This window comes from Mauremys reevesii, linkage group 13, assembly GCF_016161935.1.
Source record: "Mauremys reevesii isolate NIE-2019 linkage group 13, ASM1616193v1, whole genome shotgun sequence".
Taxonomy (NCBI): Eukaryota; Metazoa; Chordata; order Testudines; family Geoemydidae; genus Mauremys; species Mauremys reevesii.
The window spans coordinates 32,158,290-32,184,749 of NC_052635.1; the positions used below are offsets into that span (position 1 = coordinate 32,158,290).

The 26,460-nt window shown below is 42.3% G+C and overlaps 1 protein-coding gene across 8 annotated transcripts in view; it reads right to left on the minus strand.

Moving 5' to 3' along the window:
- The window catches only part of SULF2 (sulfatase 2), a 241,725-nt gene that overhangs the window by 60,083 nt on the left and 155,182 nt on the right, over positions 1–26,460 (minus strand). For all 8 annotated transcript variants that reach the window (XM_039498878.1, XM_039498875.1, XM_039498881.1 and 5 more), the window contains 2 exons: positions 17,184–17,423; positions 148–299 (listed from right to left, as the gene is read on the minus strand). In XM_039498878.1, coding sequence (XP_039354812.1) covers positions 148–299; positions 17,184–17,423 — 392 coding nt within the window. The remainder of the gene's footprint in view (positions 1–147; positions 300–17,183; positions 17,424–26,460) is intronic.

Sequence of the window (26,460 nt, forward strand, 5' to 3'; positions counted from 1 at the left end):
CCTTAGGGGCTGAAACAGATGTTACTAGCACTGTCTTTCAATTATGAAATGAATACTTTAATTAGACTGAATCCATAAAGTGTTTGTATTCTTCTTGCAGTCATGTCCAAAGGGAAAAAAAAATCAAAATAAATCAATACTACCTACCCTAGAGTAGTCAAATCCATGCTTCTCCTTCACGCCATTTCTACAGAGTGTGTAGTTGTAAAAGCGAGAGTTTTTAAGTAATCCAACCCATTCTTTCCAGCCAGGAGGCACATAGGAACCATTGTATTCATTAAGGTACTTCCCAAAGAAAGCTGGAGGAGAGAAAGGAGAGCTAGAATAAGTAGGTATAATACAAACACCTCAGAGACCACATTTTACCACACACTCCAGTTTTTGTCTTCATCCACGTACATTTAACATGGACAGCACATGGTGAGATGTCTTATGAAATTCTGCGTACAGTCTTCCCTGCATTTCAGAGCTCTCTAATGTTATAGGTCATTTGCATTACACACCACTTGTATAAGAAATAAACCAGATCAAACTAATAACTGAAACTGCATTTAAAGTACCTATAATAGTGGTTGATACATTCAGGCACATGTCTCAAATAATGCCAATTGCCACATTACCTCATCCTACCCTGAACCACCCAATTTAGCTGCCCTCTTCATATTGGTTACAGTCATTTAAGCTATTTATAGCTAAAGTAAGTGCTCAGCAGCATCAGGCTGGTGTGGGAGACACAACAACAAATGAGGCAGTTCACAAAGTGATGAAATTTCAAAGGCTTAAAAGAAATGGACCAGCAGCCTGTTTGTCAGAAGAAATGAAGAGTATACGAGACATTAAAGAAAGCTATGCAGGTATGTGAGTCTTCCTCCCGGAATAATTATTCAGATTGACCAGGCTCCTGTAAGCCTCAGATACAGTGACACAAATTACTTAACAGAAAATGGAGGAGAAAAATGCAAAATATAAATATTATACAGAAAAGCACAAAATCACCAAGATGTTATAATACCCCCATTGATGCATACCTGGTATAGCAATTTTTAAAGGTTAAAAGTTAACAGCACACCTACAGTGGGCTAGAGCAGAGACTATCACACTCATTCCTCTTTAGATTTTACAGATTTAGAACCCAGAATCGAACAATGAATGTGACAACTCATGATGATGCTCTTGTCAATTGACATGTATGTGTATGTAGAGAGAGCAGAAGATGACAGTGGAGTAATCTGAGATCAGCATTTCCCCCTAAAGCTGTAGACTGAGATTTTCAGAGGAGCCTAAGGGATTTGGATACACAATTCCCATACATTTTTATTGGGAATTGGATTCCATATTCCTTAGGCAGTTTTGAAAATCTTAGCAATAGTGCCAGATTCTGACCTCCCTTATATTTGTGCAGATGAGGAGGATTTTCACTGAAATTGGTGGGCCAGATTCTCAGCTGGTGCAAATTGGTACAGCTCCAATGAAGTCAATGGAGATATTTGCACCATCTAAGGATTTGTCACAAAGGGAATTAAGTCAATGTGAGAGAGATTCCCTTATCCCCAAATAGCACTGTTCCTACTTGATAAGACACACAAGTTAAAGAGCACAATCTAGGTAAGATACAAAAAAAAATGGGTAAAAGATGTACCTAAGGACAAAGGGACAGATCATCACGTGGCATAAGTTGACATTGCTCCACTGACTTCACCAGCTGAGAATGTGACCCAGAATCTCAGTGGAACTAGCACGATGGGGAACATGGGACTAGCAATAAAGATGGAAATATTTCAAAGCAGTGAATAAATGGACAACTTCTCAGGGGCATTTAGTGAATAAGATCAGACCTGAAGAGCTACAGAAAAATTTCAAAATGTAAATTGGAAAAAATTTATCCATCATCCTCTTCAACAGAAAATGAAGGTGGTCAACTAATGTGTCTCCCTAGCCATGATTAATAGAGTCAAAATCTGGGATCTTTTAAAACTGATGGAAGTGCTGAAAGAATCATGGTCTAACACGCAGAAGACAGTACCTGGAGATAGAAGATCCACTGAAGAGACATGAATGAATAAATATAGTAAATACTTTGAAATTCATCCAAGGAGCTTAAACAACTTTCCAAAGGTGGGTTAACATTGTTTTCGCTATTTTATAGATGAGTAACTGAGCCACAGAGGGTTAATTGATTGGTAAGTCTGTATGCAGTGTTGTAGCCATGTTGGTCCCAGAAAATTAGAGGAAAAGTGGGTGACCCCATCCTGAAAGAAATCTTTCCTGAACCCCCTCTTCTGGCCTTCAAACAATGCCCCAGCCTCTCTAAGCTCATCATCAGAAGCAAGCTCCCCACATACCAAGACACACCAACTGAAAACCTCAGTCACCACGCAAAACCTGCAGTCATATCTCCACTACTACAGTGAACAACAACCTCCACAACACAGTTTTCAAGATCCCTGGGTCCTACACATGCCTATCACAACACACGGTATACCTCATCCAGTGCACTAAATGGCCCAATAGCAACTATGTGGGTGAAACCGGACAAACACTGCGCTCTCGAATGAACTCGCATAGGAAAATGATAAAAGACGGAAAAAAACCCACCACATCACCTGTGAGTGAACACTTTTCACAAAGCGATCACTCTATATCTGACTTATCAGTTGTCATCCTCAAAGGAAACCAGCACAACACTTTCAAAAGACGAGCCTGGGAGCTTAAATCCATAACTTTGCTAGACACTGAAAGTCATGGACTGAATAGTGACTCTGGTTTTATGCCTTATGACAACAATCTAGATCCCACTAACAACACCACCACCCCCAGCTGCTTTTGCTCCCCCCTTCCTCCTCTCTCTGAGACTGGAGGGGTGTTAATGGGCCAATTCACCTGGAATGGGCCCTTGAAATGTGCATTCGTTATTTATGCTAAATAATCTGTTCCATTTTGTATTTAGCTGCGTGTAGGGAGCCAGGGTGGCTTCCCTCCAAACCTGAGGGTAAAGAGCCACTCTCTCAGCCTGAGTGGGCGGGGCCAGGCCAAGCTTACTCCACCCCCCGGAAGGGGGAGGGGTGGAACAGTAAGTACAAAAGGCCGGGCCCTTAGCCCAGTCAGAGCACCACCAGGGAGGGAGGCAGATGCAGATGCAGACCACTGGCTGTTCCCTTCAGACCCTGCTGCCACGCCAGGGGAGGCCCTGGACCAGGAGAAACCTGACCTGGAGGAATGACAGGGGCTACCAGGACTGCCCGCTGCCAAGCACCCGGAGAAACTGGAGGAGCCTGAGGCGGAGCAGGAGCTGGAGCTGCCAGCAGCCGAGTACCCGGACGAGCTGGAGGGACTGGAGGCACTTGCTCGAGCGACCGAGTAGGAAGTAGCCCAGGGACAGAACTGCAGTGCGGTGAGTCTATTTGGTCAGCGTGTTGCGGATGGACCCCTGCTGACCCAGTGGTGGGACCCTCGCCCCGCCACTGTCAGGGACCTGGGCTGGAACGCAGTGGAGTTGGGTGGGCCTGCGTTCCCCTACCCTGGCCAACCTGTCTCGGGTAGCAGAACCCCGACAGCACTATAGGCCCCTGCCGGCGCTCCCCGGCCTCCGCTAATTCCCTAGGGACAGACAGCGTGACTCTGGGCAGCCAGGGAGGCAGCAGCTCCCCACCGCCCCCTAGCGGCTCAGTGGGCCAACTGACATAGGTCACACTGTGACACTCTGAGTGAGGCCAGGTCTACACCACAGACCTGTATAGGTATAAATACATCATTCAGGGGTGTGAAAAATCCACACCCCTGAGCAACATAGTTATACCAACCTAACCCGCTGTGTAAACAGAGCTATGTCAATGGGATAGCTTCTCTTGTCGAGATACCTACCTCCTCTGATGGAGGTAGATTAAGTACGCCAACGGGAGAAGCTGTCCTGTCGGCGTAAATGTGTCGCCCCTAAAGTGCTACAGTGGCGCAGCTGTGCTGCTGTAATTCTGTAGGTGAAGACAAGCCCTAAGTTTCCGAGACCTGCAGAAGAGCTCTGTATAAGCTCAAACGTTCGTCTCACCAACACAAGTTGGTCCAGTAAAAGATGTTCCCCCCCACCACCTTCCCTCTTGTAAGTCTGTGACCGAGTCAGCATCATTGTGAAGAATTCCAGTTCCCCTGTTCTAATCAACAGATCACACTTCCACTTTAATAAGACCAGTCACCAAAATCAGACAAACTAAGATGACAGCAACTAGCAAAGCAAAATCCACTTAACTGTAAATGGATAAAAATCGTCATGTCCTTTTAGAGGGTTGCACAGCACAAATACTCTCTCAAATGACTTTGCTTTCTGAGCAACATCCAATATTTAGAAAGTGAAAGGCAAACCACAATATGTGGGTAATTAAACAGAGCAGGAGATTTTGTTTTGTTTTGGCCCGGTATCAGGGGATAATGGATTGAGATATTGACTGTTGTCTACCATGGCAGGTATGTACAAAGCAAACTAAAGGCTTTTGTGCCTCACCCATATATTATATCCAAACAGAGTTAAATTTGGCACTGCTTCACACCCCATTCATGGAAGCCCAGTTTCCAGTTTACCAGTCAGTTCCTAAAGCCTTTGGCTGAGCCAGCTAAAGAATGCAGAAAAGCAGCACTCTGCAAATAATTACTTCATTGTCATTCAGCAGAGGCATTAAAGGAAAGTCTGAGGGAAGTTCCTTCCAGCACCTTTTGCATATCTGCCACTGTATGTTCAGGAGGACAGTTTTATAATCTTTCATGGATGTCAAAGTACTTTAAGTAATTTTCTCTACTGTTTCTAACCTTCCATTTCACATCTCTCTTTCTCCCTCCCTTCTTCTCAAGAACCTTAAAAGGCTCATTATTTAAACTCTTCCGAACGTTTCTCCTTTGTGCTACAGAATATGGGGCTACAGTAAAGCTCTTTTTCTGCTGGGGAAGATTTTGCTTTCATAGCATAAAGCTTCTGTCTAACACACATTTCTTTTTCTGCTTCAGTCCAGCCCATCACCATAGACAGATGCTTAGTGGAGAATGCAAGCCTTCAGTGCATCCAATTCCAGACTGCTCCAGGATTTCATTAGCAAACGTTTTCAGGGACCAAAGCTATATATGCACAGCTGTGTTCCAACATCCAGTCTATGAAGTAACTGTAAAAATATATCCAGATGGTTTTAAATGATTTTTATACATGTAATAATAATAAAGTGGGTTTAAAAACTACTATCCAACATAGTCTCTCCCATGAATAGGTGAAGCAGGGTCCATGGCAGATAGGATGAAACTAAATGACAAGTCCTGTATACAAAGTAACCTCTCCTGCCAGATTTTATGACCCCACCAAGTTCTCGGCTCCCCAAAGTTTCCACGACTCCCAACCACCTGGAAGAGCCTATAGTGCATGTTGGAGTTGCAGGTAGAGTTTAAGAAACATTTTGCTGAAGGATAAAAAACAAGAACAGAGCATGTAATAATTTGCTGCATGTTACGGATTGATACAAAGATTTCTTTTGATAACAATGTAATTTATAAATATATTAGGTCCTCAAATTCATGGTTTAAAAAGTGAATCTGGCCTGACAACATGCAGTCTACAGAGCAAAACCAAAAGAACAGACTTCTCAGTTTGAAAATGGTCTAAGAGTGCATTTATGACCATGGCAAACTTTCAAGTCAACGCTCCTCTGTACCCATCCTTACAAGGCTTTTTATGATCATTTTTATATTTTATATTTTAAGGATAAATTTCCAAAAAATGAAATGTAACAGAAACGATATTCAAATATCTTTCCATGGCTCTAAATTCAAGTGGAAATTAAGAGACTGTTCCTAGCTGCATCATTAGAATGCTGAGGAAAATCATTCCTCTCATTTCATCCCACCTGGGCTGTGATGCCAAGGCCCAACACTGGAAGTTAAGGATAGAGGGACTGAGTCTAATCTCACTTATTCCAGTTTAGATTGGGAGTAATTCTGCAGATGTCGGTGGAGTTTCACGAATGTAAAATTGGTGAGAGACAGAATCAAGGCCAGAGTTACCGCTCTTCATTCACTCGCCTTGACAATGGAGTTCAAGTGATAGTCAGTGCTATGTAATCAGTTTTTTTTTATTTAGATCAAGAATCTTTATGCACTAAATCTTAACAATAAAATCAGAGTGCTTATGTTCCTTTAAAATAGGTAACAGGATGAAATTAAGAAACAAAAGCACAGGTGGAATATCATTAATAACTTCCTGACAGTGATATGTTACATTATGGAATAGTTTCTCCCATGAGAAGCAGTGGAAGCTAAATCTCTTATGATATTTAAGCCTACACTGGGGTTATGCACTAGAAAAATATATTATAAGGAGCATTCTTGCCCTGGGTTGGATGAGCTAGAAAGCCTAATAGGTCTCTCTCATCTCAAATTTAATTTACATGATTCCCAAATTTTAGCATACGGATTTATATTTCTAAATAATTTTGTTAACAAAATAGTGCAATGAAGATTGAAGCTCAGAAAAGCAAAGTCAGGCTTCTCCCTATTATGGGGCACAAGAGTTAAGAGTTTATACTATTACTACTTCCCCTCAAAACTCTTTATATACCGCCTGTGCTACTTGTTTATATCTACCTGCTGCCCAGTTAACACCCTGTTAAACTGCACATACCTGCAGTGACTTTAACCTTAAACCTCTGTGCCATAACCATTAATCTTCTACATTCCAAATCAGATATCATGTGTCAAGTACTTTGTAGAACTTTGCATTCACTTTGATATATTTTTAGTAGCCATCTTTCCAATCATTTGCTAAGGTTTTTAGCTGCCAATCTGAAAGTTTTGCATATGGGTTTGTTTATTCCTCTGAGTTGCTCCATTTCTGTTTGATTTTTCCAGGTCAAGTGTTTGAGCTAAAATTTGCAGCTATTCAGTTTTGAATGGAAAAGCAGCATTTCTGCTCTGATTCCTATTACGTATCTAGCCAAAATTATTTTGTAACACTTTCTTGCTCTGTAAAAGGCATTCATATAAAATCATGTGTAACAGAGTTTTCAGCAAGGCAAAGTATTTATATGTACTAGTAACAAGCGCAAACTCTCAAGGTCAAGTTCAGTACTCACATCGGGCCAAATTCTGCACTCACACTGGTAGTGTACTCTAGGATTAACTCCAACAAACTCAATGGATTTAAAGTGGTGTAACACTGATAGATCTGAGTTAAGAATGTGGCCATTTACTCCAACGGTAGTCAGTATAAAATCTGTCCCCTAGGGACAGTTTTTCAGAAGAATTCAGCTCTGTCAGGCACCAAACTAAAAGGCCAGATTTTCAAAAGACCTCAGCACATTGGGTGCTGAGCTCTACTGAAAATCTGGCCTCTGATTAGGTGCCTAAATGGGAACTGAGCTCTTCTGAAAATCTATCCCCAATTGTATTGAACTGACCAGTTGAAAATCTGGCCCTTAGCATTTAGCAATAATAGGAATTGTAGCTCTGCTGCAAAAAGTTAAAATATCTGCTATTAGTAGTATTAGCTCAGTAACGGTTATAAATCTTACGAGCCATAGAAAATATACAATAGGTTCTTATACACAAAATCCTTTTTGAAAGATGAAAAGGAGAATTTAAGGCCACATTTTGTCCTCAAACCCCATCCAACTCCATTGATTCTTGGTTATAAGCAAAGGCATAATTTGGCTCATAGGGATTTTTTTTAAAAAACCATGAAATGTTTGCTGGAAATCAGAGATTTAGTGCATCTGCCACACAGTCTTTGAAAATGATGAAATCTTTGAGGAACGTAATAGTCAGCTAGGATTAAAGAAAGAGAAGTATTAGGTGCATTCTTTAAAAAGTCTGTGGCACATGATAGCCCAGATTTTCCTCTGCATTACAGAATGCTATCGGCAGAAAGCTGCCCTAAAGATTGTGTACCCCGCCCATCACTGTAGGGAACCCTCTAGTGGCATAGAGCTGGAGTAGGGGGCTGGGTTCATACCCACCCCCTTCTCCCAGAAGTTGATTTAGAATTTGGGGCTGGAGTGAAAAAGGATATCCTGATGATCCGCTGATTCCTGGTTGCCCTAAAAGCCCTAGTGGGCCATCAGCAGCCAGTGCAATTACAGCAGCCTCTAGACTGCTCTAATTTATGCCAGGGGACGGGTCTGGTACACACCTTGGAGAACACAAAGGTACGTTTTACAATATCTTTGTGCACTCTCCTGAGTCTGTAATGCACATTCCTCAGCTGCAGCCAAGGCTCAGTCCCAATGTTTATTTACTGGCTCAGGCTGGCTGATGCAGGGGGGAAGTAAAGTCAATTAAAACAGCAGAATGTAGATAATAAACCAACTCCTGCTTGTCTTTCTTAGGTAGGTAATCCCAATGGAAACAATGGGCCAGAGCGTGCTCCCATTAAAACCAATGGGACTATTCAAGAAAATGGAGCAAGTCTACTGTTGTAAGGCCCAGACCCCTTTTCCTGAAATAAGCCAGCATGTGCTGAATGGAGAAAAGCCCTATCAGCCATATTCTCAATGCCCTGCCACTCAAACCTTTACAGATCTCGATGGCCAGCTGTGACTATTCTAGTTTGCTACTTTCCCAGAATGCTCCCCCTGTCTCCCCAAAAAACAACAAAAACCCCAAACTCCTAGAAGCATAGTACATCACAAATTGACCACATGGCATTACTACCAAGCCCAAAAAGAATCACATTCTTAGGATTTATCCTCCAGTCTTCAAATGTAACATTTCCTCTTTCATGTAAAAATATCATAAACCTGCCCAGTATTGGATTGATAGACTTTTGTAATAAGGAGCAAGATAATCCAAGGTTTATCTGGTTTATGCTGAACCTTTATTGGTGACAGAGTCTGCACCAATTTATTTTGGTCAACTCCAAACTTAGGACTGGTCTACACTGAAAACTTACATTGGCATAGCTACATCTCTCGGGGTGAAAAAATCCACATCTGTGAGAGACATCGCTATCCTGACCTAATCCCGAGTGTAGACAGTGCTAGGTCAAGAATTCTTCTGTCAAACTAGCTAGTACCTCTTGTGGAGGTGGACTGGCGATAGCAATGGGAAAGACCCTCCCTGCAGTGAGTGTCTACACTGAAGTGCTACAGTGGCGCAGTTGCAGCTATTCTGCTGTAGCGTTTTAAGTGTAGACATACCCTTACAAGAATTTCATTCAAGGTCAGTTTGTCCACAGAATTTGAGAAAGCCCCTGATTGCCAAACTCTGGGAAGGGTATTAGATTATGTGGTGTAAAAAGAAATGTCTGCCCCCTTGAAACAGAATCTCTTTTCTTCCATTTAGCAGTAAACTTAGAAGAAGCACTAGAAAAACACTGGCTGATAAATAAATATGCAAAGGAAACAATATAGTCTTACTGGACCCAGTTAAGAGAAAATTCCCACCCTGACAACCAAATTCCTTTCTACTAAATTTCCATCCAGACAGAAGAACTGTAAAATTCTACAGATAGATTATTTTCCATATGTTCACCTAATTCACTTTTCCCCTCTTTTCTTCGATGACCTTTGTAAGATATAACAGCCCCAGGACTTTCATAACAGCCAACCTACATGTCCCTTATGATGCATCTAACTATATCTTGGGTACTAGTCTCCCCCCTTCCCATAACATCTGAGCACCTCAGAATCTTGAATGTATTTTGCCTCACAGCACCCCTGCGAGGTAAGACGGTGCTATTATCTCTATGCCTCAGCTCCCCATCTGTAAAACAGAGAGACTAAGTGACTTGCCCAAGGTCCCACAGGAAGCTGGGAACTGAATTTGGGTCTCCCCTGTCCCAGACTAGCATCCTATCCACCAGACCATCCTTCCCCTTATACATAAGTAAGGAGTTACAATTCAACACAGCTTGCCCTTCTGCCTCCAGAATGTCCTTTCCGTAAAGGCTTATGGATGCAGGCAGTTGCTTGCCAGACCAGTTACCATGTTCTGTTCCGCTAGACTGTTCCACTAAGAGATTTCACAAAATCTATTGCTTCGTCTTTGAGCTGGATACAACAAGCCAAACTTTTCCACTACCTACCAAACCATGCATTGTTGCTGCTGCGCTGGATGAGTCTGTAAACAGTATGGGCAACATACCATATGCCTGAGCACTTAGGAAAGCAGTCTTAAAAAGCTGCATTAGAGTTGTTGCCTGCAGTTTGATTGTAACCTTACCACTCTGTGGATTAGCCTCTGCAGTCATAAAAATAAGGGTGTCTTAGAGAAGTTGTGCCTCAATATGATTTTGAAAAGCTGAATGAGAGTTCTGCAAAAGAGAGTTCTGGAGAATACCATCAGAAAGGAAGTACTCAGTTATCATGAGGATTGTGGAATACATGCCTAGATAGACGGAGATCCTAGACAATATGGGGAAAATCTCTTCTCAGTCTTTTGGCTAAGATCCTGCCTAATATCTGATGCATGCTGTGTTAGGAAACTATATGCTACCCTTTAAAAAAGACAGACCCAACCATCTGATAGGTCTTTTCAATCTGTAAATACTGTGGTCCTAAATGATGTAACATGGATTTTGAAAGCATTTTGATAACGTGCAAATATTCTATTTAGCTTTTTGCTGTTTTGAAGACTATGAGATAAGAATCCTATTTTTAAGAAATACCACACTAAAAATTGCTACTTGGCAGAAACGATAAATCAATATGACAAAGCCATTATACTTTAAATGCTAGAATTGGCATCCTATCATAAGAGTAAATTACTGGAAAAAAGATGAGGTGTTTCTGACAATCTAAAATATCTAATGCTGAAAACAGATACAGTCAGGCAAAAGGGAAAGGGAGGGGTTCCAGTGATATGTGGCTGGGCAAAAGGAAACCATAGATACTTTCTTTGGTTCACTTCTACAGCCATGGATGTATTCATGTCAGGTACAGAGGAAAGCGTTGTTGGACCCTGGACTACACTATGGATCTAAGTTAGGAAGATATTTATAGACGGGCATATGCTCCTCTTGTCTACAGAATACTTAGGCAAACCTGTAGAATAAGTCATAGTAGGTAGCCAGAGGGGATAGGTAGCTATGCAGTGGAATCCTCTCTAGTGTACAGATGCCTCTCATTTCTGCAGCCTCTGCATGAAGCCCAGCTGTGGTTCGGATGTTCAGTCAGGGGGAGGAGCCAGGGAAACAGAGTTCCAGATAGCATGTTCCCTCTTAATTCTGTAAGAGCTCACAGTACATCTACATAATAAATTACAAAGGCTCAGAGCCCTGTCGATATACACTGTGGAGGAGGTACATGCATGCAGAGGCCAGATTCAGCACCAGTCAGCTACATGAGGTGAGAGTTGGAGCCACTCTCCTGACTCCAAAACACAAAAGACCAGAAATCCAAGAGCCTGTTCCCTGAAGATTTTGTTCTAATTTCTGGAGGGCATTCCATCTCCCCATACTGCATTGCTATAGGCCCTGCCTGCCAGAGAAGATAATGTAGTTAGAGGCAGTGGATTATGGGCTATAGATCTACCCTTTACTTCTGTTTCTTTTAACATGGCACCCGGTTGCTCCCTGCAATAACTGCTACCATAGTAAATTTTATATGCAAAAATCCTCCGTTCAGGTTATTTTCAAGCGTAGAGGTCTCCAAAACTGTCTACAAATAGGGTATTATTGGTCTGACAGTCCCGGTCTGACAGTCCCTGCTAGGATGTTTCAAAACAGAGAGTAATGTGATTTAGGCCAATAGGAGTTGAAAGTCATTGGAAGTCAATGGACTTAGGAACTTAAGTGCCTAAGTCACATCTGAGAATGGAATTTAGGCACGTCTGAGAATGGAATTTAGGCACTATTGAAAATCTTACTCCAAGTTCCTCATCCAGTACAAAAATCTGCTTTCCTGTGTTCAAGGGGTTATCTGAGTTGGGATACATTCTTTCCTGACACAAATAGAACTCCCAGTGGGAGGAAGCACAGTCTAGTGCAGGGGTGGGCAAACTTTTTGGGCTGAGGGCCACATCTGGGTGGGGAAATTGTATGCAGGGCTGGGGCAGGAGGTTGGGGTGCGTGAGGGAGTGTGGGGTGTGGGAGGGGATGCGGTGTGCAGGAAGGGGCTCAGGGCAAGGGATTGGGGAAGAGAAGGGGTGTGGGGTGTATGAGGGAGCTCAGGGCAGGGGGTTGGGGTGCAGGAGGGGTGCAAGGTGCGGGCAGAAAGCTGGGGAGTGGGGTGCAGGAGGGCTTCGGACTCCAGCCCGGCGCTGCTTATCTAATGCGGCTCTGGGGTGGCAGCAGTGTGCACCGGGGCCAGCACAGGCTCCCTGCATGCCTGCCCTGACCTCAGCCCTGCGCCGCTCTAGGAAGCAGTGTGGCCCCTGGGGGATGGGGGGCGGAGGGCTCTGCATATGATGCCCTTGCCGTGCCTCCAGGTACCTCCCCCAAAGCTCCCATTGGCCACGGTTTCCCATTCCTGGCCAATGGGAGCTGCAGGGGGCAGTGCCTGGAGGCATGGGCAACATACGGAGCCCTCTGCCCCCCCTCCCCCCCCCACCCAGGAGCCGCAGGGAAGTGGTGCCGGCCGCTTCTGCAGAACGGTGCGTGGCCCGCGGCACCACAGGGGGCAATCCCTTGGGCCTGATCCAAAGCCCTGATGGGCTGGATCCAACCCATGGGCTGTAGTTTGCCCATCCCTGGTCTAGTGGCTAGGGCACCAGACTGAAAGCTAGAAAACCTTGCTTCTGTTCTCAGCTTTGCCGGTGACCTTCTGTGTAACCATGGGCGAGTCACATCACCACTTGATATCTGTTTTTCCTCCCAACTTTGTCTGTCTTGTCTATAAGCTCCCAGGGCACAGGCTAGCTCCTACTATGCATTTGTGACCCCATTGTGCCAGGCACTGTACAATCTCAGTTAGGGTCTCCAAGTATTACTATAATAGAAGTAATAACTAACAACAGTGGAAAGCAGGATGCTGCAGGGAAGAGCTGAGAATCTGAGAATTTTGCCCTTGCCATGTGTTTGAACATTATAATCCAATCACATCTTTTCTGGGTTCATTCCTCCTTTAATAAACATTTACCAATGGCATTTCTTCTATTTCTTAGAATTAAATTTATATTAAAGTTATTCTGAAATGTCAAAGCCTCAGACAGTGATGCAGAAAAATAATTATTTGAATGCAGTCAGCTACTGTGTGTGTTTAGTCTAATACTAACGGGAGGAAATGGAACATTGTGACTGAATTTTAATGAATTAATTAGTTAATTATTGTAAAGGCCTGCGAAAGTGCTAAGTATGATTATTACTTTTATTCCCAGGAAACCTCAAATAATAGCAGAGCTAGGCCTCCTATAATGATATTTCTCTCAGTTCATAAAAAATGAATGGTGTAAACTGGTATTTATTAATTTTTTTGTATAATTCAAAGTATGAGCCTAATGTCATGAGGCCAGATTCTGCCATCCTAACTCAAAATGCCTTTTATTGTATGAATAGCCCCGCTTAAAACACTGAGTTATACCTGCAGTAGGTTACTACTCAACGTGAATGAGGATGACCTAATCTGGCCCATATATAAATAAATGAGTTGCACCGGCTGCATTTTGGTCTGAGTTAAGTGCTGATGTAAGTGAACATAACTTCCACTGAAGCCTCATTGAAGCCAATACTCACTTTCACCAAAGCTGAATTTAATTAGATACACAAGCCTTTTCATTTCCTGACTGTAGATGAGACTGAAAAAATGTATAATATTCTGGAATGCGTCACCAATTTTAAGACCTAATCCGTAAGACAACCAAAAAAACAAAAAAAAACCCAAAGAGAAACTTTTCTCATTAATATCTATGGAAAAAGTGTAGGTTAGTGTGACAATCAAATATCTTGGTATTTGTTACTAGGAAAAATACACCTCCACAACAGCGTATCCTGCATTTTAAGTGCTGCTTCCTTACAAAAGCTGCGTGTATCCATGGAAAACAGAACCTTCTTTCTGTAAATGTTTATACACGGAATCTTTGGCAGTCAATTCTCAGACACTCAGAAATGTTTATCACAAGATCTCTTTGTTTTCCCTCCATTCTAGACGTCTCCTCCTCAGGGTCTGAGCCTCAGTGCCCACTATTTCACATCATGATGATTCAGGCATCAGAGCTTTTCACCATGCTTTTCCACAAATGAATCTTCAACTGACTTAATGTGTTTACCTAAATTGTCCTTCCTGTATAATTTCCCACAATGTGTAATAAGGCAATGATATGAGAAGCTCTTGAGTTGGACTGTTTGATGTACAGAGAGCAGGAACTCACTGTCTGCATGGGTGAGATGCACCGACAGAACAAGGCAGCCTTTATAGTTACCCCTCACAACACCAGTATTTTCCAGACTGCAAGCCAAATTAATGCTCATGATGACACACGTATATACTCTCAGTTGCTACAGGCTTGGTGGCAGAAGGAAAGGAAAAGCCAAGCTCTGTACCGTCCCAGTGCTTATTTTAACTGATCCACAGAAGGGTGAAACCACAGCTCAGTCCTGAATCTTATGCACTCTGGGTGAAACCTGCCTCTGCTGAATTCAGTTACAAAACCCACATTGACTTCAATACTGCCTGGATTTCACTGTCTTGTTTACGGTGCTCAAGCAATGTTGATTGGTGCTCTATAAATATGATAGACTGGTAGAGAGTTTAAAAACTACAAACAGAGACTAAACTTCAGGAAGTGATTGTGGGACTATCATGCTGGTCTCTTGCCCTCCCACATTTTTTCCACTCGATCAAGTGTGGGAGAATCCTGCGTCATGTTGGTTCGCCTGCCTGCACTTAAGTGGCACTGTTCCAGGGGTGTCAGCAGCAGCTGCACAAATCTGGCTGGAACTGCATGAGTCTGAACAATTCCAAACCACTGCTTCCATTGCCACTAGAAAATACCACAGTGCAGGTAAGAGAACAGGTAGGAAGATCCCACAGAATGGTGAGAATCCTAGTCTACAACAGGGACATAATGCAGGGACAGACACTGAAACCACAATGAGAAGGGCCAAAGTCAAACAAATACAGAAACTAGGGAGGTGGAAAAGGGGAGAGGCAAGGAAATGAAGGAAGGTAAAGGAGAGAAGAGGGTTAACAAGAGAAAGGAGGGAAGAAATGATAAAGAAAAGAGAAAGTAACTGGACTGTGAGCTAAAAGGAACTAAATAAATAAACAAATAAATAAATAAAGATTTAAAATAAAACCTCCCCCTTAAAGTTTCAAATCTCCCCATTTGAAAGTGAATGTAGGAGACCATATGGTCCCCCCTCAAAGGAAAAGACTAACATGAAACGAAACCATCATATAGTCTCAGAGCAAATCAGTCTCACTGTCTTTGACTTCAATGAGATTTATGCATGTGCTTACATGGTTTCTTTAATAGGGAGCCTTTCCTGAATCAGGGACTTTGTTCAGGGCTGCAGCCATTTTCAAAGAGGACCTCACATTTCAGCAGTGAAATGTTACTTGTCACAGCTGAAAATACCCTCCTAAGCAGCTTCTTCTTGAAATGTGAGATAATGAGTGTGATAGCAAATCTTCTAAAATGTGAATCCTTGAGATGAGTTAGGGAAGCAGGTAAATCTGATAAGATCTCTGGAAGAAGCAGGTAAAATGCACTGCCACACACAGCAGATACACCCTCCTTATCAGTAAATTAAAGCCAGGAATCATAAATGAACAGCATGGTCTAGAGTTTCAGCCAGCCTTCGTTAGTGGCCACTGTCAAATTTGCTCCTATGAACAAAACCCTGCATTCGTCTGTATGAATGGGGATTTCATTCGTACCAGAAAGTCAGTCACACAGTTGTTCTATTTACATTCACAAAAGTGGTATGTTTTGCATGTCAACAGATGTGACAATACATTTGGCTTGTATCAGGGGACAGCTTGAAACTGGGACAGCTTGAAAATTGTGTCTAGGTTTACTATATATTAAAACTGACTATTTTTACTTGAACTTCCTATTTAAATTTGAGTCCAAATCCTGAGAGATGAACATCTGTGACTCTTACTGAAGTCAATAAGAACAGCAAGTATTCATGATTTGGACATTGAATATTACAACAACAATTACAATGATCAAATAGCAGCAAACAAAGGACAAATGCATTATAAAGAGGAAAACATGACCTCAGCATCATGTGCATTTTGTAGGGTCATAGATGTTAATACCAGGAGTGATAAATGAAAGGAAATTCTATCAAGTAATTAGGCAGACACACTTCCTCGATTTCAAGACTCATTCAAGCCTTTATCTGAGCAAAACAAAGCAAGGAAATACCCAGTTTGTTTGAAAACCACTCCCTGCTGTCTGAGCACCGAAGAAAATATTATGGCTACTATTTAACATTAATATTGCAGAAGTGCCTAGCAGCATCAACCAGATCAAGAATCTACTGTGCTAGGTACTATACAAACATACGGTAAATGACAGTCCCTGCCCCAAAGAGCTTTGTTAATGTATGCAGGCCTAGGGTTTTGTATGAAATGCTTCCTGACCTACAAGGTGCTAATGAGCAGCTCAGTGCTAGTAAACTCAAAGTAATGGGCAAGGTCTTGCACTGCAGGGTTTGTGGACACCAGAAAGAAATGGGCTTGAGGCAGCATCTCATATGTTCTGAATTCCTCTTCTTAGACTCTTTATTACTCAGAGGCATTTGCATGCAAACAGGATCTTTTGTTTCTCAAGACTTCATCTGCTCCTGCTACCTATTCCTCAGCTCAATTTTTTTTTTTAATCCTCTATTTGGGAAATCATCTCCATAGTAACCAATCACCCCACCCCAGCCCAACCCAACCCAACCCACACACACTGACCAAGGTGACGTTTCTTCTCTTCTTTCCCTAGTTTTACTAAACTAATTTATCTGTTTTAAGAGGAACTCCATCTTCTCTCCGTCTAGGCCCTGGCACTCTCCCAGTTTCTTTCCTCTTCACTGAAGGTTCTGCCTTATCCACCTTAGGAGCATCAAAGTATAATTTACCAGCACAGTATATAAGTGCTGTAAGTGGTATGTCATGCCCTGGGTTCAGTTCCATGCCAACAAGATATGCTGCTCCTGTGGCCCTTTACAAGAATAAACTAGGAGATAGGACACTGGATTTTCTATTTGCTGCGAGGTCTGTGCCTGGTTTGTGTTTTTTTGTTCACAAGTCAGCAGCTGGAGAGATGGTTTGGTGCATGGGTCTTACCTGTCCTGTATCCTGTGTTATTCAGGTATATTGCAAATGTGCGTATTTCATGCTGAGCTTGCCAGGATGGAGAGGAGCAGTTCTCATTGTTAGTGTAGGTGTTGTGGTTGTGAACATATTTCCCCGTGAGAATAGAGGAGCGGGATGGGCAGCACATTGGGGTTGTCACAAAGGCATTGATGAAGTGAGCACCTCCCTGTTCCATGATCCGCCTCGTCTTATTCATCACTTGCATAGAACCTAAAAGAAGAAAACCATCAGCAGCTTACAAAAGGTTTTTCTTGTTTTCAGTTAAAAGAACAAGCCACAAGCTCACATGCTAAGTCTACCAGTGTCAGGCAGAGGAGGAGAAAACAAATTGCAAGTGGACAAGGACATCTATTAGACAAAACAAGCCCAATAAGGAATGCAAGATTTCTGAATACAATATTACAGATTACAGATTCTTACTAGAAGATTATAAATGTAGGGCTGGAAGGGACCTTGAGAGGTCATCAAATCCAGCCCCTTGTACTGAGGCAAGACCAAATAGACCTAGACCATCCCTGGCAGGTGTTCGTTCAATCTGTTCTTAAAGACCTCCAAAAAAGAACTAGATAAGTTCATGGAGGATAGGTCCATCAATGGCTATTAGCCAGGATGAACAAGGATGGTGTCCCTAGCCTCTGTTTGCTAGAAGCTGGGAATGGGCAATGGGACGGATCACTTGATGATTACCTGTTCTGTCCATTCCCTCTAGGGCACCTGGAATTGGCCACTGTTGGATGACAGGATACTTTGGTCTGACCCAGTATGGGCGTTCTTATGTACTTAATTATGGGGAATCCACAACCTCCCTTGGAAGCCTATTCCAGAGTTTAACTATCCTTATAGTTAGAAAGGTTTTCCTAATACCTAACCTAAATCTCCCTTGCTGAAGATTAAGCCAATTACTTCTTATCCTACCTTCAGTGAACATGGAGAACAACTGATCACAGTCTTCTTTATAGCAGCCCTTTAATATTTTGAAGACTATCAGTCTTTTCTAGAGACTAAATCATGCTCAGTTTTTTTTAACCTTTTCTCATAAGTCAGTTTTTCTAAATTTTTGATCATTTTTATTTCTCTCTACTGCACTCTCTCCAATTTGTTCACATCTTTCCTAAAATGTGGTGCCCAGAACTGAACACAGAACTTCAGGTGAGGTCTCACCAATGTTCACTAAAATGGGACAACTGCCTCCGGTGTCTTACATGACACTCCTGTTAATGCACCTCTGAATGATGATAACCTTTTTCACAACTGCACCATATTGTTGACTCATATTCAATTTGTGATCCGCAGTAATCTATACCCTTTTCAGCAGCACTACCACCTAGCCAGTTTTCCCCATTTGTAGTCATTCATTCAATTTTTCCTTCCCAAGTGAAGTACTTTGCACGTAAAATTGAATTTCGTATTGTTGATTTCAGACCAATTCTCCAATTTGTCAAGGACATTTTGTATTCCAGTCATCTCATCCAAAGTGCTTGCTACCCCACCCAGCTTGGTGTCATCTGCAAATTTTATCAGCATACTCTCCACTTCAATAATTTCATTAATGACGTGGATTAGTGAACAGTATCAGACCCAGGGCCAATCGCTGCGGGGCACCATTCGATACGCCCTACCAGTCTGACTCTGAACCATTGATAAACTACTTTTTGAGTATATTCCTTCAACCAGTTATGCAGCCATCTTATAGTAATTTCATCTAGTCTGCATTTCCCTAGTTTGCTTATGAGAATATCATGTGGAACTGTATCAAAAGCCATACTAAAATCAAGATACATCATATCTACGGCTTCCCCCCATCCACTAAGCCTGTAATCCTGTCAAAGAAGGAAAATAGGTTGGTTTGGCATGATTTGTTCTTGACAAATCCATGCTGGCGATTTCTTATAACCCTATTATCCTCTAGGTGCTTACAAACTGATTGTTTAATAACTTGTTCCAGTATTTCTCCAGGTATCAAAGTTAGGCTGACTGGTCTATAGTTCCCCAGATCCAATTTGTTCCCCTTTTTAAAGACTGGTACTGTTTCCCCTTCTCCAGTCCTCTAGGACTTTACCTGCCCTCCACGAGGTCTCAAAGATAATTGCTAATGGTTCTGAGATTGCTTCAGCTAGTTCCTTAAATACCCTAGGATGAATTTCAGCAGGTCCTGCCACATTGAATACATCTAACTTAGCTAAATGATCTTTAACCTGCTATTGCCCTATTTTGGCTTGCACTCCTTTCCCCTTGTTGTTAATATTAATTGTGTTAAGCATCTGGCCACAATTAACCTTTTTACTGAAGAAGACTGAAGCAAACCGGATATTAAACACCTCAGCATTCTTGATGTCATCACTTATTAGCTCTCCTTTTCTGCTAAGTAGAGGACCTACACTCCCCTTTGTCTTTCTCTTGCTCCTAATGTATTTAAAGAACCTTTTCTTCTTACCTTGTATGTTCCTTCCTAGGGGGTAACTCATTTTATGCTTTAGTCTTTCTGATTTTGTCCCTATATTCTTGAGCTATTCTTTTGTATTCCTCCTTAGCAATTCATCCATGTTTCCACTTTTTGGTAGGAATCCTTTTTGATTTTCAGGTCATTAAAGAACTCCTGATGGAGCCATATTGGACTCTTCCTCTTCTTCCAATCTTTCCTTCATGTCAGGATAGTTTGCATTTTTGCCTTTTATATAGTCTCTTTAAGAAACTGTCAACTCTCCTGAACTCTTTTTTCCCTTAGATCTTGTTCTCATGGGACCTTACCTACCAGTTCTCTGAGTTTGTTAAAGTCTGCTTTTTTGAAGTCAATTGTCCTTACTCTGCTGCTCTCATTCCTTCCTTCAGTGGTTCAAATACAACCAAGGTCAACAATGACCAAAAGCCACTGTTATCAATGGCTACCCTGTTTCCTGGGTGACATTCTTCTGGACTCAACCCAGTTCTTGGTGGGGAGGCATCCACTTCAAAGAAGCCACCATCACAATTGGCACTCATTGTCTCTCTGTGCAGAGAAATCAAGGATTGAAAAGACATGGAGAATGAGTTTCCCTCTGACTCATAAATGTGGTCCCTCTAGATTAGAATTAAAGCATATTGATGGGGAAAACTTGTACTGCTGCTGCTTGGACTATACTTGATCTAGAAGGAATGCTGGCTCCTGGAAGCCGCGGCCCCATGTTCTGCTCCTAAACAATCGTGTTCTCTAATTGATCAGCAATGTAACAACAAAACAACATTAACCGGGATGACTTTAAGTGAGGAGTTACTGTACTTCATTCATGTTAGTGAGATCTGAGTAACTTGTTGATCTATGTCCTATTGAATAAGTACAAATCTGGCACAAGAGGACAATGTGCTTGGCAGTTTTCCTACATAGAGAGAGGTGATCTGTTAGCAGCTTTTAAAAGAAAGAAGCACAAAGAGGGAAAATTGGGGGGAAATAGTATGTAAGATGGAAATAGAAATAGAAAGCAAGCATAATGTTTATGAGAACATTCATTAACATTCCAGAGGTTGAATAGACATGTCCACCTACAGGTAGCTCTCAAATTTAGCTACAAAACAGATGAAGTCACTTGGAGATTAATTCAAGCTCTTTAACAAGTGTAGCTGCCAAAAACTTATATTAATTGCATGATCTCTGACAATAAAATGCTAGTTAATGAAACATTCAATATTAGATCTTCAAACAGCTGCTAAAGTTATTTATTTATGTTGAGCAAGTTTCTACTATTGGCTTACACTGAAGAATTCACAATAAATTCTGCTCCTGCAGACAATCATTTAAATTCACATACAAGATTTTTATATTTCCCTTTTCAATATTTATATCTTTTAAAGATGTTAATGTATTTTAACACCTAAAGGGAAATCTTATCTTTAACATTACACACCATTATTGGTTAGCTGGAGAGACTTGACTGGATCCCACTATCAGAGCACAGGAAAGTAGTTTCTCATGGACTAATATTTGAATGCTTGTATGACTAATGCTTTGTATTTGTGCTGTGATCATATATTTTGCAAATGTGAACACAGAGATAAACTTTGCTATGGGTATGTAATAGTGAATGTACTCAGACAAGTCTCCAGAAGAAGGTCCAGTCATAGTGTGAATATTTAATAAATACAAGCAAGCAGGGGATGTGTGGGAAACAGTATGCAGTGAGGCATATTTTTAAGGCATGGCAAAATGTGTGTGCAAAAACATGTGCAGTAGTATGCACAAAAAAACCTGCGTTTGTGTGTTTGAATCTCTTATAACTACCTGTCTTTTCTATACCTGTTACAGCCTGCTCAGTTATTGTTTCAGTACAACAAAGTCCTCTTTCTTAATATGCCCTGCCATGCAGCAATATTTGAAGAACTTTTGATAAGTGTCGTACATGCACACTCCTGGGATCTAGTGCTTCTATCGGCCATGCCATATATACTTCCTTTGCACTTTTTCCTCAATCTTTGGATGGATAATAGAGCCCTTCTGTGATATGAATTTCTCAGAGTCATTATATCCCTGAAAGATGTTGCAGGGCTCATCATAAGACCACTATCTACTCTGAATGTTAAATTGTGCTACTGAAGATCCCTACAGTTGTCATCTTAATATGTATGCGTCTAGGTACCTGGGATGTCTGCATCTCTGTTCTGACCATTTGATCTCGTCTGTCCTCCATTTACAGTGGAGGAGAAGATAAGGAGCTCTCTGACACATAGTGCAGCGAAAGCTTCATTCTCAGATGGTAGGGGATAATTATTAGTACACAGAGTTGTAAAAAGGAGTGACTTCTCAGTGTCTGCCACAGAGCTTGCACAGTTTTGTAGTGTTTCCTCAATGTCAAGACCTCACTCAGTCTGTAGAGAGTTTGTCTGTGAATTTTCCACATTATAATATTAGTCTAAACAGTGACATCAGCAGTAGAATAAACTCTGAAGAGAGATCAAGCAAAACAAATTGTTGCAGCTGATGTTACATGAAGTCCAAACAGAACTTCAGCCTAGTACTATATACCTTTTATGCTTCTCTTTGTCTACTGGACAGCTGAATGCATCAAACAGATTACTCTCAGCAAATCTTTCACCATAGATTTTCTTAGTTCTCCAAAAAGCACACCGTTACAGATAAGGCAACTTTATTATCTATGATTTTAGACTTGTAACAGACCTTTTTTCTGAATAAAATGTTGACACTTCAAAGCATAACGTCTCTTAGCACATCAGAATCTAACTAATGAAATCCCGGAAGGTTTTCCCACTCGAGAGAAGATGGTTTACAGAGATTCCAATCACTGTAACACACAAGTGATGTTCTGCCATAGAAGAATATAATTTCTATTTTCCTTTAATGTCACCAAGTTTGTGTTGGAGGCAGGATGAAGAAAATAAGTTTTGGTTGGCTGGCTCAGTGTTGTTCTAAAATATTTAAAGCTGGCCTATTTAAGATTGCATGGAAGGGTATGCTTGGTTTTTGCCTCCACTGATCTGTCACTCTGCATTATTTCTCAAGCTGGGGAAGCAGATTAGATCATATGTTTTTGTATTAAAGACTGTTGATATATAGGGTCTTGTCATTGCAGCAGTTTTATTAAAGAAGGTTACTGTCCCCAAGGGGAGACTTAACATGTAGAGTTATTTATGCACAGATGCCTCTGTCATTTAAAGGGGTTGTTAAAATTGTATTTTAATAATAGAATGACAAAACATTCCTTCAGCCTGTTAAAATTGTATTTTAATAGTGGAATGACAAAACATTCCTTCAGCCTGCTTTATTTATTTTTGAATTAGCTCATAAGACAGAGCAGTGCTAACATTTGCAATTTTCGAGCTCACACTCAGTAAAACTGGCTGTTATAATTGTAACTGAAGTTAGAGGCTTTGAAGAGGAGAGGAATGCTGTCCAAAGTACAAAACTTCTCTATTTTTCTTTATTTTGTAAAAAAAAAGATTTCTTTTTTTTTTTTTTTTTTAGTATATGTATGTGTTATATATTTTACAGACAGGGAGTCAGTACAGTCCTACCTTCTCTTACATGAAGAAATTAATGAATGAGAATGAGTTCTGATTAGCTGAAATTGACAAAAACAAAACATTATTTTTCTTAAAAAACAAAAAGAAATCTAAAATCAAAATCTAATGCCATTTTAAAATTAAAAGATGAAACTAGAAATAGAAATTCATGGAAATTCTCCTTCAGATTGAGTCATTTTTTCTTACAATTCACCAACCCTTTTCCACCACCCTTCAGATTTGTGTCAAATCAACTCACTGTCAAAACAAATCTGAAATCCCAAATCCAAAATGAAGAACCTAAAACCCATTATTGACAGAAACAATGTACAGTTTGTATGGTGCCAGTTTGCAGCAGATTGAAGAAAACTTTTGAACTAACTCAACTACTCAAATTAGCCCCAGCTAGCTCCAGCTCCACTCCAACATGAAACCTGATGATGTCTATTGTATATATTGTCTGTGTCTTGTCATAATGGATTGGATTTGATGATATGTAATTTTTTTATTTTTTTTTTTTTTTTTAAGTTTTTTTTTTTTATTTGCCAATTAAACATCTACAAAACATAAGGTTTAGTATGTGTTATATGGCAGCAATATGATTCATATCGATATAGTACCTTTCATTTCAACACTGGCAAATGTCTACCAAGAGCATTTTAAATTAGCAAAATAAATCAAAATATTACTGTTACAATTAATTTACTGTAAGGGTGTCATGGTATGGTATATTGCCACCGTCACTTCCGTGCTGCTGCTGGCAGCACAGTTGGGCTGAGCACTAGGAGAACATGGCTGTGGAGCCTGCCTACAAAGATGGGGAGGCCTGCCTGGTGTGGGGTGCCCCACAGCCAGGGAATGTCCCCCCCATGCACTCAGCCCCCCCATGCACCCAGCCCCGCAGCCAGGGACTGTCCCCCATGCACACAGCACCTGCACCCAGGGACTGCCCCCAAGTCTCTCCCCAGACTGTCCCCCAGCCAGGGAATGTCCTCCCGTCACCCAACCCCCCAGGGACTGTCCCTCCCAGCATCCAGACCACCCCAACACTGGGTTGGCACACGTGCCTGCCATGGGCAGCAGGTGAAGCTTCCTCTTCATGAGGCTAGCCTCCTGCCCTGCCTCTTCTGGCCAAGGCCCCACCCCCATGGCCCCAGCTGGGGGCGGGAAGGGACTGAGAGCTCAGCCTCAGGACCAAGGGGTCGAGCTCTCAGCCAGGACCAAGGTGGAGCTCTTGGTCCTGGCTGGAGCTGTGAGCCCGGAACCTCTCCCCTGTTCTGCCCATGGCCCCTCCCCATTCTGCCCTTTCCCCTGCAGTTCCACCCCTGTTCCCCCTCCCCGAGCCTCCTGCTGGTTGTTCCTTCCCACCCCTGGCGGCTCTGCGCCCCGGAAAGTGAGAACTCCTTCAGCCCTGGGGCCAGGGTGGGGGGAGATTTTTCCAGGGCCCCAAAATCTGCCATTGGGCCTCGCTCCAAGCAGCATGAGGTTTGGGGAGGCTTAGCATCTTCCAGCGTGCATTACGTGTTGCTCATGGTGTTTGTCCTGCAGAGACAGGGTACTCTGTCCAGATCAGAACCCCACTCCTCCCCACCCAGGACTGGCTCCTCCAGCATCGAGTCCTCCCCCACCCCAGGGACTGCCCCCCAGCCTATCCCAGCAACTGTCCCCAGCCCCCCCAAGGACTGCCCCTCCAAGCATTCAACCCCCCATCCAGGGACTGTGCCCCAGTACCTAGCTCCCCATCCAAGCACTGCCCCCAGCCACCCAACTAGATTCTGTCCCCCATGCACCGGCTGCACTCCCCTCCCCATAGCCCCTGCACCTCTCCCCACATCTGCTGGCTTCCAATCTCCACTGCAGGTAGCTGAGCTGTGCAACCTGCCCTGCCTGCCTGCCTGCTGCTGCAGTCCTAGTGCCAGGGAGTCTGCTCCAATGGAGGTCACTGGATCCATGATCCTGCAGGGTGGGAGGTGCTAATCACCCTGGCCTCCTGCTGATGCTGCTTGGCCCAATCCTGCTGGGGGAGGAGGGGGGGCTGACGTCACTGGGCCTCATCCTGCCAGGGGGGCTTGATTTTTGCACTCCTCCCACGGGCTCTGCATCCCAGCGGGTGCCCCTCCTGCCCCACCCCATTTATGGCCCTGAGGATATCATGGGAGCTGCAGCTGTGTGCTGATTGGGCCATAAGCGGTCTACAGGTTGAGAACCACTGACCTATTGTAACTACAGTAATATGATATTCAAACCTCAGTCCAAATTAAACTGGAGATCCTGGGATTTATAATGCATTGGACATCAGCACTAGGACAGCTTGGATTCTCATTAATCTAATTGGAAAATTAATCTCTGGGTGTAATTTAAGCCTTTTCTACCACCAGTATATTTCGCCTCTTCTTACCCATATACCAACTTGTTCACTACTCAGTACAATTCTCATAATTAGGAAGACAAGCCACTAAGCATGCCTGTTCCAATAGTTGACTAAACGCCTCCTCGGTCTTCTGAGAGGTCACAAGAAAGCAGTTATCTTCTCTCATTTATATCCAGCACAGCACATTCCAACTCCTGTGACCCAAGGATCGTGCAGTCTTTTCATCAGACCCTCCCTTGTTTCAATCCATGGTTAGGGTTTGGTTTCCTGAGCAAAAAGTATGATTAACAGCAGAACAAATAAAAGGGAAGTTAAGCCCCTTTCCTGAATGCTCTGCATCTCCTTTTGGCAAACCACACCTGTTACTGCTATATTGTTAAACACACCTTATTTTAACCTAAGGGGAAGGCTGTTTGAGCCTGATATTGTATCCTCTCTCCTTTCACATCAGAAATAGCCACAAAACAATCTCTGCAGAAAAACAAAATGAAATCACATGCCAGCTCTGCCCACCAAAAACACAGCTTCCTTCTGAATTTCCTCAGAAATACTGGTAATCTTCGCTGTGCTCAGTTTTCTAAACTGCACCTCTAAACATTTCCAAATTTTTGTTAGCTTGCATTTGCTATCTGTAGACCAAACTGCAACTGACATCTTGTTTCCATGTTCCTGAATGCATTAACTCCAATACTCATAAACAGCAGTTTGGATAGATAAAGTTGGCCAATTTAAGAATAAAAAATGATCTCAAACAAACATCTGGTCTCATGAAGCCATTAATTGGAATATGATAATATCAAATCTCAGCTTCATCAAATGCATTTTCTCCAGCCGGACCCTAATTTGTGTGGACAGATGCCCAGTGTGCTTGAAATTGGAAAGAGACAT